General features: G+C 41.3%; 2 protein-coding genes across 3 annotated transcripts in view; one reads left to right on the forward strand and one right to left on the reverse strand.

The window, feature by feature from the left end:
• LOC139542197 (neural cell adhesion molecule L1-like) overlaps positions 1 to 3081 on the forward strand; it is a 103541-nt gene extending 100460 nt beyond the window's left edge. For both annotated transcript variants that reach the window (XM_071347340.1, XM_071347341.1), the window contains one exon: positions 607 to 3081. In XM_071347340.1, the coding sequence (XP_071203441.1) occupies positions 607 to 880 (274 nt within the window). In that variant the 3' untranslated portion in view covers positions 881 to 3081. The remainder of the gene's footprint in view (positions 1 to 606) is intronic.
• LOC139542200 (RIB43A-like with coiled-coils protein 1) lies at positions 2610 to 12202 on the reverse strand. Its single transcript, XM_071347344.1, has 8 exons — positions 11981 to 12202; positions 11668 to 11888; positions 11336 to 11559; positions 10928 to 11042; positions 10530 to 10648; positions 6971 to 7213; positions 6497 to 6663; positions 2610 to 6268 (listed from the first exon to the last, which is right to left on the reverse strand). Exons 2-8 carry the CDS (start codon positions 11864 to 11866, stop codon positions 6187 to 6189), a joined length of 1149 nt encoding a protein of 382 aa, XP_071203445.1. The 5' UTR covers positions 11867 to 11888; positions 11981 to 12202; the 3' UTR covers positions 2610 to 6186.
• Between the last annotated feature and the right edge of the window lie 36 nt (positions 12203 to 12238).

A 12238-nucleotide genomic window follows, 5' to 3' on the forward strand; every position in this document is an offset into this window, starting at 1 on the left:
AGGATAGTTCACCCAAGTTACAAAATGACATATTGGTTTCCTTACCCTGTAAGCAGACTTTGGAAAAGGTAAGACAGCAATCCATGTTTTGGCTTTGTTTACCTGGTTGCTGTCACCAAAAGCTTACCTTAAACCCAATGCAAGTCATTATCCTCCAAAATTGCATGTTTTAAGTGTCATGCCGAAATCAACATGATTGCTTGGATTCCCTGATTGAAAAGATAATAGTATGTTTTTATCCCAACATCTTGTGTTCATTATGCCGACCCTCTTTCCCCTAATGCTTGCCCCTGCTTTGCCAGATCTCTAGAAAGGTATGCTGTAAGGTGCTCTACTGTGCATGCAGCCTCTGCTACTTATTTGAAATAGTGAATGTTTCTTGTAGAGGCTCGCCTATTTCTCCTCTCCTTTTGCCCAATATCCCTCCTGTGGCAACGTGATACAATACAGGACCTTGGTATGTCAACCATCCACAGATAGTGACAATCTCTCCCTCTACCTACCACCTCCTCTATCTCTGTCTTTTCTTCACCCATCTCTCTCTCTCGCTTCTCTTTCTCTTTTTCTCTCCCCCTCCATCTCTCTTTCCATCCATCCATCCTATAGCGATAACGAGGAGAAGCGGACAGCCAGCCAGCCGTCTCTGTGTGATGAGAGCAAGCTGTGTACCAGTGAGGACAACCTGGATGGCTACAACAACGGCAGCAGTGCTGTCACCGAGGTGAACATGGAGGATTCCCTGGTCAGCCAGTACAGCCGGCCCAGCGAAGCCACCCCGGACCCGGGTACACTGCAGGACAGCTCCCCCCTCAACCCCACCGCCACCACCCCAACACCCACCAACAACGGCCTGCCCAACTCGGCGGCCATCTTAGATTAGACTAAAGTAAAATGCCGCCATTTTAGATTTAAGGTTACTAAGGCAACAGGACTGTCTGTCAGACCAAAACATATCTGTCAACAACATGTCAACGATACAAACATGCCCACAGCCCACACCCTTCTAGCTATCTATAATACATGGGTTTATCTACTCAACTGACTTTTCCATCGATAAGCTCACTGACTATATGATCAATATACTACTGACCATTTAGATACATCTGTTGTTCAATAGGGGAGAGTGGGGTAAGTTGAGCCATGTTTTACATTCACAATCACCCAGTCATTGGAACTATAGCATTCTTTCTAACAAAGATATCTACATATATTTCAGGATGTGTCTCCCTGGAAATAATCCAAATTAATTCACATGACAGTTTTGAAAACGGCGTGTCCCAAAAAAATTGCTCCGCCATTTCCTGTTTGCAAAAATTTGAATAGTTCGCATAATTTCAGTTTTTGCGACAAAACAACTCAAAATGGAATACATTTCAACTCTACAGTATATCTGACATGGTACAGGTGTCTTCTTTTTTGTAAGCTCAGAACCATGTGTGTGAGGTGTATACTTTGTTTCAATGTGGGTTACTGCTCACAAGAGACACTCTGTGTGACCCTGATTTAGCCCACTTAAGCATATTTTAACACAGGCGTAACACCTAACAATCACTTTGTACTATTTTTAACACTTTTAACATCGGCCTTGCATTATGCCTGGGAAGAAAACACTTGAATTTGCTCAACATGCCATTGGTTCAACCATGGCTCAACTTACCCCAAGGCAAACATTTTGACTATATTAGCCCACATAGCAACAAGGATGCACTTTCATGCTATGTTTAGGACCTCATATTGAATCTTTTAGAGACCCCAAATTATGTATAAAACCATCTTTAAATTATTTCCTTTCGTTTAGACGGAAGCATCATGAAACCTTTAACACAATAAATTAATTTGACTTGGCGAAAATAATTTTGGGGGACCTAACTTGCTTACCACTTTTTCCATGTGCTTTCATCCTTCACAGACTCGATGAAATTGTGACCTCTTCCTAAATATTTGGTCAAATTATAAATTTTGTGTGTGGTTTCCTAAAAACAAATGCGGCTCAAATTACCCCTTTGGCTCAACTTACCCCACTCACCCCTAATGTTATCTCTCCATCTGACAGACTGGACTATTTGACCAAAGGAGTGTCCTTCTTGATAAGACAGGCCGACTGACGTGACAGACAGACAGACCCACCTCAGCCTAAAGATGTCCTGTGACCCGTCTTTCTCTATGTAGTTTACAACATACCTGAGTGACAGACCTTCATATCTCGTGACTCCCCCACTCTTTCTCTCTCACCCTCTATCAAATCATTGTGACATATTGGACTGGGAGAGCGAATGATAAAAACGATGCTAGGAAGAGAAGCCAATGTAATTTCAGGTATGATGGTACACAGACATGAAGGGAAGATGTGGATATATGGGAAGGGAATGATTGACAGACAGAGGCTTGTGGGAGGATACAGACAGCGCAAGCTAATGTGGGTTACAAATGGCAAGTCTTATAGATGTTTATTACTTTCACCTTTTTATATTATTTGCCATGATTTAAATCTCTACATCCACTTTTTTATGTCTTCGACAGTTGGCAACATAATTTTTTATGATTAATTTATTTTTCTACTAACTTTTTGAATACAAAAAGTCAACATTGTTTTGCTTGGTATTTTCTCATTTAAAAAAAAAAGAATATATTGTTTTATAGATCATTTGCATATATGAGGTGATTCATATTTAGATTTTTTTTCTACATATTTCTACATAAATCAAGATAATCATAATTTTACCCTAGCCAGGTTTTCATAGTAAATGAATTGGGTGAAAATGCTGTATAGCAGTAAGCAAATCGGTGTATTTTTGTGCATTACATCTATCTATCTAGCCATATACAGTATTATAGATACAGTATGTATGTACATGTTCATTATGAGTTCCAGTGCCTACTGGCCCTCTATACAGAGCACCAGATTACATGCTTACTCTAGTCTATTCTACTTTACTCTCGCCTTTTCACCACAAGTGTGATGTCATTATTGGTATGATAATGTAATTTATGTGTAGACCTCTTTGTGTACTAGCTTTCTGTATTTGTTCTATCTGTGTCTCTTTCTACAGTGTATTAAACTATGTCCGCTGTTAAACGTTATCTTTCCCATACCTCTTCATGTCATAGTATAACATAATACTATTGCACACTGTAATGTGTGGTAGGAAGCAGTATTTCTACATATTTACAGTTACCAGGGAGTGAAATACACAAACATACACACACACACACACACACACACACACGTTCAATATTCCTTTCATGCCCTGAACAATGCACGCTGTCAATCCAAAACAGGATTACCTGATTGGCAGATTGGGATGAAAGGCAAATGTGTAGATTGGTTGCTTTTTGCATCTAACGTATAGATTACATTCTTTGTTGGCGTGGGTAGAAATAATATTTACATGCCAAAAACCCTTCTTTTTGAATTAGACAATGACAAGAATCATGACATAAGCATTTAGAGATAAGGAGAACAGAGGTATTGGTACGGATAAAAGAGAAGAGACTAGAAAGAGAGAGCTTTTTAAATGTCACTCTGAATGTAAATACAACCCAAAAAATTGTGTTATTTAGCAATGAGTTTGTTTGATACAAGTGTGTGGGTTTTAAAACTCTGTCTTAAGTTTACTTCAAATGTTGCAAGTAGTTTTATTGTATTTTTTTGTAATGAACCTATGAATTCATATTTTTCCTGTATTGACAACTGATTACAGTGATTTTACTGTTTTAGAAAAATCGTTAATAGATAAGCAAAATATAAACAAAAAGGCAAAAAAAATAATATCCTCCCACCATTCCTTAAATGTTGCAAAACAAGAAAAAAAAGAAAAACACATTTTTACATCGATAGTAGTAAGTACGCACGTGAAATTTGGTTCTGAGTGCCGAGATTACATCAGTAGCTTTTGTTGTTTTAGAATATACAGTAGAATCAATACCAACCCATTGAAAGCTGAGGTTAAACTTATGTTAATGGTCATCATGTCCATCAAGTTTTCCTGGCTTGTAAGGGGCACTTCGCCTTCATTTTTTTGTGTCCCTTTAAGCATTACAGTACAGTGAGTATCTGTGTTGAGAGAGTCTATGTTTGTGTCCCAAATGGCACCCTATTCCCTAGCCAAAATAATGTACTATGATAGGGAATAGGGTGCCATTGCGGACACTCATCGTGCTGAGGCCATGTGATGATGAGGACGGGAGGGAGGGAGGCAGTGAGCTAGTTTGTGATGAAGCACCACAGGGAGTATATGCAATGTGCTGGCTCTGCCCTCACTGCTCACCCCACTCAAACTAGCCTACAGTCTACCCAGAGACAGACCCGGGTTCAAATAAGTTTCATTTTCTTTCAGAGGAGAGTTTGATTGAGCCTGCCTGGATTGCAAGATGGGTGGAGACAACGGTTTGCACTTTTGGGGCCACTCTATTGGGTCCATTATGCCAGAAGCACAGCTTAAGTAATTGAGAAAAAACAAACACTATTTGAACCCAGGTCCGACTGCAAGCCAAGCTATCATCCACTGTTACTGTTCAGTGAGTCCCAGGGAAATGGGATAGAGAAAAGGGATTGTCTCTGGCTTGGCAGAAAGGCAATAGGTGCATCCGCATTGGCACCCTATTCCTTATATAGTAGATATGTACACTATATAGGGAATAGGGTGCCAATTCAGACGCAGCCAGTGAGTCTGACATAATGAGAGGTTTGAGTGAGCTCAGCTCCCTGTAGTTTGCTGTTACAGACACACTCAGGACAAAAAAAAATCAATTTCAGAAATCTATTTTCATACAGAATGATAATATTATGATAAAATGAAATAATATGCCAATTATTCTCTCACAACTATGGATTGTGTCTCAAATGGCATCTTATTCCCTATGTAGTGCACTACTTATGACCAGAGCCATATGGGCCCGGTGTTCAGGGATATCACTATGGGCCCTGGTCATAAGTAATGCACTATAGAGTGCCATTTGAGACGCAGCCTATCTCGCTGCTAACCATCTGTGCTTGTCATGGTGTGATGTCAGTAGTGTCAGGGCAAGTGATAGCGTGAATGAATGAGTTGGGGAATAAGTGAACTACTGAACACACAGATACTCACTCTACTGCCTGCCTTTCTAGCTATCTCTGCTTTTGATTTTTCATGTGGTCAGTGAGGGGATCGTCTAAGCCAGGTTTAGTGCTAGCATTTCTTACTTTCCCCTCTGTTACTTTCATTTCCATTTTTTTATACTTAAATTCAAAATAAAAAGTGAATTTTAATTGCATATAGAAGAGAATGATAGCATCAGCTTCATTAAGGTACAAAATGTATACATTTACAGTCATGGTGGAGGGATAGAAGGAGGGAGGGATGGAGGGAGGGGACGGATACTGTGTATTTCACTGCCTGAGGGGAGACCGAGTCCCTCTGTGTGGTATGTTTGGTCCCTCTGTGTGGGGGGAGTCCCTCTGTGTGGTGTGTTTGGGGTCCCATTAGCACAATGGAACTGGGGGATTGGTGGGTACAGTAGTGTATTGGTAGTCTGGTCCCAGATCTGTTTGTGCTGTATGGCCAACTCCTATGGTCGATATCATGCTAAAGTCATAGGAGTTGGCAAGACAGCACAACCAGATCTGTGACCGGGCTAGTGTGTTCCTGCTAATTGGTTGAGACGGAAGTGGAGCGGGTTGAGGGTTGGTTGGTCAGGGAGGTGGTCACTGTGTGGAGTGGAGTTGTACTATATGTTATGGGTCCAATGACATTGTAACGATCTGCATTATGAATCAGCCACTTGTAACTAAATATGTGACAATGAATTAAATAAAGAACCTTGGACTAATCGGAACCAAAAGAGGCGTCCTCGTTGTGTCATCATTAGAATCACTCATATGTCTAAAGTGTGTCTAAAGATGTCTAAAGATGGTGACGTGTAACGTTTTATCCTCAAAAGATCAGAGAAACTAGATATGAATCCCTACTATGCATGAAACATAAAATAACAGCTAGATAGACAGTCACGGTGTCCATTATATACCTAAAATACAGCTCCTGAGATAAGTTGCAGAAGACTGCAACATTTGACCTAGTGACTAAATCTTAGGGATAAAAAGACCAAAAAACATGTAAAGTATGACTATATCATAAACTTAATTTGCTTGTTGTGCATATGGTCTACATCTGAGATCCAGTATTGGGCGGTGAGTTGGTGTTGGTCATCTCAGCGTGAGCTGCTGCTGAACTGAGTAAAGTACTGGGCCGTGGGTCCGTTGGTGTACAGCGTCTTGGACAGGAACTGCTGACTGGTGGAGACGAGATGGAGAAAATACACTGTCAATGTCTGTTTTACAATTAAAATGTCTATTTTTATGTGAAAACTGGGACTTTCAATTCTTTCACCGTGTATATTATCTGTTTATACTTTGACAGTAAAGTGTTTGTGTGGTTATGTGCCATGATGTGTCTCACCCAGTATCTGTAAAGAAAGAATGTAAAGATTGATGTGTCTTGAGTGTGGTTTGTGTGCTTACTGTTCGCGCTGCTCTCTGGCCAGCTGTTCATTGTATCGGTCCATCTCAATCCTCTTCTCCTTCTTCAGCTCCATCGCTTTCCTCTCCTCCTCTTCATCCTCTCGGGTCTGCACCATGCGCTGGAAGTCCCAGGCAGCGTCTCTCTGCCTCTCAATCTCCCTCAGCCTCTAAAATGATTTGAGAAAATTGTGGAAATATGAGAAACATGATCATAAGCCTGAGGGTGAAGACCGAAGGAGAGGTTCATGATGAGACTGCTTCTTCAATAAGCAATCAACAATAGTGATTGTTTCATCTCTATGGTTGTGATAGGCAATCTTATTTATATAATCGCAACAATCATGAATGAATGTGTTCTCTTTAAGCTGAATGCAGATTTTGAACTGATTTGACTTTAAAATATGTATTGGTGTCAATGGAAAATTTGCTAAAAATTTGCACTAAAACTAAAGTCGTTCACGAGGTTATCATTACCTTTCCCTCTAGGCGCTGTTCCTCTCTCTGCCTATGGATGGCGCTCAGCTGAACGGGGCTCATCCCCCTCCACCTGTCCGTCAGCACCCTGGGCCCGTGCACTGGGCCTCCGTCTACTTGTCTCTCTGCAGCCTTGGGACATTCCGTTAGGATGTCTGATGTCACCATGTGCCACACCTCCGCCATCTCCTCGCCCTCCTTCCTCATGCGCTCCTTCCTCTCTTTCTCTACACACTCTGCAGCCTGTGGGTGGGGGTCATAGATAGGTTTAGAGTTCAAAAGTCAGAAGTTAGACCAAAAGTTCCATGACCTTCTAAGAGACAAGAGAGTTAAGGGTCACTGTCACAAGATCTGGGGAGTAGGTAGAAGTTGCACCCAACCACTGGTACAGTGCATTCGGTACGTTTTCAGAACCCCTGACTTTTCCCACATTTTGTTGTGTTACAGCCTTACTTTAAAATTGATTTTAAAAATATATAATCCTCATCAATCTACACACAATGCCCCATAATGACAAAGCGAAAACAGGTTTTATATGTTTTGCAAATTTATTAACAATAAAAAACAGATACCTTATTTACATAAGTATTCAGACCCTTTGCTATGAGACTTGAAATTGAGCTCAGGTGCATCCTGTTTCCATTGATCATCCTTGAGATGTTTCTACAGCTTGATTGGATTTCTCGTGTGGTAAATTCAATTGATTGGACATGATTTGGAAAGGCAAACACCTGTTTATATAAGGTCCCACAGTTGACAGTGCATGTCAGAGCAAAAACCAAGCCATGAGGTCGAAGGAATTGTCCGTAGAAATCCGAAACAGGATTGTGCCGAGGCACAGATCTGGGAAATGGTACTAAAAAATGTTTGCAGCATTGAAGGTCCCCAAGAACACAGTGGCCTCCATCATTCTTAAATCGAAGAAGTTTGGAACCACCGACACAATACTTTTCATATGATTCTCTTCTCATTTGTTTAAAATACATTTGACCATCACTTAATCCAACCGCTTAATGGTTAATCACTTAACCGTTTGGTAAACCTAGAGATTTTAAACTGGTCGGTCTACTATAAATGGATTTTGAGAACTACAGATAGAAGGTGTGTTTGCAAAGTAGAAACTTCTAAATGACATGTATGATACATGATAACCATACATAATGACTAGTCGTTATTGCTAATTGAGTTCACATAGTGGTCACCATATTAAAAACACTTGCAATTTCTTTCAATATGGAGCAGGATAGACAGCAAGGGAGAGGAAGAAACCAAAGAGCTCATGGACCAGGGGCCCGTCAGAGATGTGGGCATGGGCCCGTCAAAGAGGTGGACATCAGAGAGAGGGAGGCACGTGGTAAACTGAGGCCTTGCCATGGCAGAGGCTGCCAGACTAGTTCACCCCAATATGAAAAGATCAACTGCCAATTTGATCATGAGAACATTTCGCCAAGAAAACTGGTAAGTCTGCAGGATATGCACTATGCTTTACCATTACATTTACAGTCAATTACATTGTAATGCATGTAAATTCACAACACATGTTACAGTATTCTTACAGTATGATCTATTGACAGTATACTCTGTTCTACTCTCATAATTGACAGAACACCCCATGGTGGTGCCCGTGGCCGTGTGCTGACCGACCAGCAGGAGTGGGCCGTGGTGGAAACGGTGAGGGCCAGGAATGACATAAGGCTGTACAAAATAAAGCAGGCCATTGAGGAGAACGATGACACCTTTGCCAATGTGGCATCCATCAGCCTACCAACAATCGCCCGCCTTTTGAAGAGGCACCAGGTATCTATGAAACACATTTACTTCGTGCCTTTTGAGTGAAACAACTGCAGGCCGAGTATGTTCAGGTACAGCACCACATACTGTATTACTGTTCCTATTAATGCACATGATACTTCACAATATCACAATATGTAAAAAATAACTAACCAAAATATATTTTTAGTGGGTGATTGTGCTTGATGCTGCTGTGAACCATCACAAGTATATCTTTATTGATGAAGCGGGCTTCAACCTGGCCAAAACTCAGCGCTGTGGGTGAAAACCTCATTGGCCAACTGGCGACCGCCCAATGTGGGGGAAACATCTCCATGTGCGCAGCTATCTCTGAAGATGGTGTGGTAGGACGTAGGCCATTACTTGGATCCTACAACGCTGCTCACCTCATTGTGTTTCTAAATGAAATTGAGCAGGCCTGTCAGGGTGAAGGGGTCACCCATGTCATTGTGTGGGACTATGTCAGGTTCCACCATGCAGAGGTGGTTCAGGCATGGTATTGGGCCCATCCCTGATTCGTGACTCTATACCTGCCCCTATACTCTCCTTTCCTCATCCCTATTGATTTTATTCAGCATGAAGGTGGAAGGTGTACGATCGCCATCCCCATGAGCGCGCCACTTTCCTGGCCATGGATGAGGCATCTGACAACATCAATGCAGACCAATTTTAAGCTTGGATTCTCCATGCCAAAAGGTTTTTCCCGCGGTGCATGAACAATGACATTCACTGTGATGTGGATGAGAATTTATGGCCAAATGCTTAAGACAGGCGTGATGCAAATTAATGTGTGCTAAACGTTGTTTTATTTTCATTCATTTAATTAGGTTCATTTCATTTCTTACATTTGATTAAAGACAGTATACCTTTTTTGCAAATATATTTGAAAAATATATATTTCTTCGCATGATTGACTGTAGAGGATGTCTTCATTGATCACATCTTGATTACACATTGGATTAATATTATGGTAATGATAGATTTTCCGTCAATTTTGTTGGGTAATAGAAGTGCATTGCTAAATGTGAAAACTGTAATTTACAGTACTGTAGCATATTACTTTCAGCACTTCTAAGGGTGATTTGAAACGCACATCTGGCATTGTTTTGCTATTGGATTAACTGGTAGTTAAAATGACTATATTGAAAACATAATGTTGTGTTTTGGTGATTAAACCAATGTTCTCATTACATTTCACAATAAACTTATATTTTGAATCAATGGTTGTGTGGTGCATCCAAATGAATGCACAATGACCGGTTTTGAATGAGAAACTGGCTCCGTTACATGTGTGACCAGTTTGTAGTTTTGTGCTTAGAGTTGTGAAAATGTACCACATACTTCTGAAAATAGTACCAAAGTGATTAAAAAAACTCTGAACACAAACCACATTGACATGAAAACCAGTGTGAGCAGAACCATTTATAACGATGCCTCGCACTGGGGAGAATCTATTCATATCAAGTCAGTCAAGGCAAATGAGACGAGGGAACAAAATATTTTTTAGAAAGGAGACTATCTGCCCACGCATACATCAAAGCAGTTTGTGTGGTCGTGTGTGAGCGCAAAGCAGTTTACTCCCCGTGCAGGTTGCTTAGCGCCTCTAATGTGCTTGTCATCTCCCCTGAGTGAGTTTGTACGCATCGCTTAATGTCTTCAATTAACTTTGTAATTAAAAAAAGATATACTGTCTGAGTACATGCCATGTCACAGCTCACAGTCTCATCAGTGCATCCTTGGCTGGTGGCATGTTTGAGACTGTGTGTACCTGAGCATGGTTGTAGTTGTTGAGAGCGATGCGGCCAGCCCTCTTACACTCCTCTTCCAGAGCATCTAACTGAACAGCCCTCAGGTCCTGCTGTACCAGCTCCTTGCCTTTCAGTAGCTCTGCAACACACACACACACACACACACACACACACACACACACACATTTAGTTTAGATAGTGTCCTTAAATCATCAAAATGCCTCGTCATCCTGCACAAACACCACTCATACACTCCCACGGTCACAGTGCGTATTCTCAGGAGCCGTTGATGGAAGATGCTAATGTTTAGAGTGCAGTTATGCATATGAGAGCGTGTTGTGTTATTTGTGCGGGTGATGTGTAGGTGTGTACAGTGCAGTTGTGCATAGTGTGTATGATAGCTTTGTGTCTGTTTCACCTTTGAGTTTCTTCTCCTTCTGCAGTTTCTCACTCTGTTCTCTCTGTGCTCGTAGTGCTCTCTCTGTCTGCTCCATCTGAGCTCTCCTCTTGTCATTGTCCCCAATGCCTTCTCCCTGAGTACAGCATACAAAACAGAAGCAGAAGAAAAAGACACACGCATACATACATTCATACATTCATACATACATACATACATACATACATACATACATACATACATACATACATACAATACAGCATGTCCATGAAAACACACAATCAGTAAATAAGTAAAATGCTTTAAAAGAAAATGTGCTAAAATCCAGGTCAGGAGATATGGATGTGCATTATTCATTCATTCCAACAAATTTCCCCATTTCCCTTAACACTGATATCTTGTTGCTTATAATAGTGTCATCTGTGATACCTGGAACACTTGCATACTAGCAGGTCCCAGCTCAGACTCTGGGATGGGAATGGACAACCCGAGCGCCCCCTGCCGGTGAAAATTGAGATCAGCATCCCGGGTGTCTTCTGCCCGCTGTCGGATGGCCCGGTACTGGATGAGGTCTCTGTTTAACTCTGCTCTCCTCTCCTCTTCCTCCTGCTGCTGTTTCATCAACACTTCATCTTGAGTCACTCTCAACATGTCTGAAAAAACAACAAAACATAGGCAATTTATGGTAAAATGCTTTCAAATTTGGTTGTTCCTAAGTTCCTCCTCTAAAACTTAAACTTGTCCCCTTGCCTTGTGCTTACCGAAAGCCCTCTCTCGCTGACCCGCCATCTCCTCCCGTTCTTTGTTCTCCACCACCTGTTGCTCCAGTGCTTTGAGATCCAAACCCATCACTCGGTGTCTGGTGTTGAAAATGCGAGCCTGGCGCGCAGCTTCTGCGGCCCGTCGGCGTTCCACTGCCACATCCGCGGAGTTGTCCACAGGCAAATCCACTTTATACATGACTCTTCTAGGTTTGGTGTATCTATAGTAGGCATAAAAGTTTAACAAGATAATGATTTTGTTGCTTTGGCGATTAAACATTCCTAATAATATGAAAACTTTACCGAAACGTACCAAAAAACAGGTGCAATTATCATCATTCAAAGGTCACCTTCTTCGCTCCTTCCTTTTGTTTAGACGATACAAATCACCATGGCAACACCAGTGAACAAAATGTGCAACAAAAAAAGTATCTAGATGACAAGATTGACCATATCAGTTTCACTGTAATAATAATGACACCAGTGAGTGTGAATACATTCGATTACAATGCTATTTTGTTAAATGTGAGAAATAAACAGTAGCATTGTTGCGCTTTGGATACATTGTAAC

Source organism: Salvelinus alpinus, chromosome 17, assembly GCF_045679555.1.
Source record: "Salvelinus alpinus chromosome 17, SLU_Salpinus.1, whole genome shotgun sequence".
Lineage (NCBI taxonomy): Eukaryota > Metazoa > Chordata > Actinopteri > Salmoniformes > Salmonidae > Salvelinus > Salvelinus alpinus.

What these genes read in the sequence shown, in the direction of transcription:
- LOC139542200 (XM_071347344.1), bottom strand. Translation starts at nt 11,866, where the DNA reads ATGTATAAAGTGGATTTGCCTGTGGACAACTCCGCGGATGTGGCAGTG. An exon ending in GAAGGAGAAGAAACTCAAAG is followed by an intron (nt 10,649 to 10,927) that starts GTGAAACAGACA and finishes TGTGTGTTGCAG; the next exon opens with AGCTACTGAAAGGCAAGGAG. An exon ending in ACAACTACAACCATGCTCAG is followed by an intron (nt 7,214 to 10,529) that starts GTACACACAGTC and finishes CCCCACCCACAG; the next exon opens with GCTGCAGAGTGTGTAGAGAA.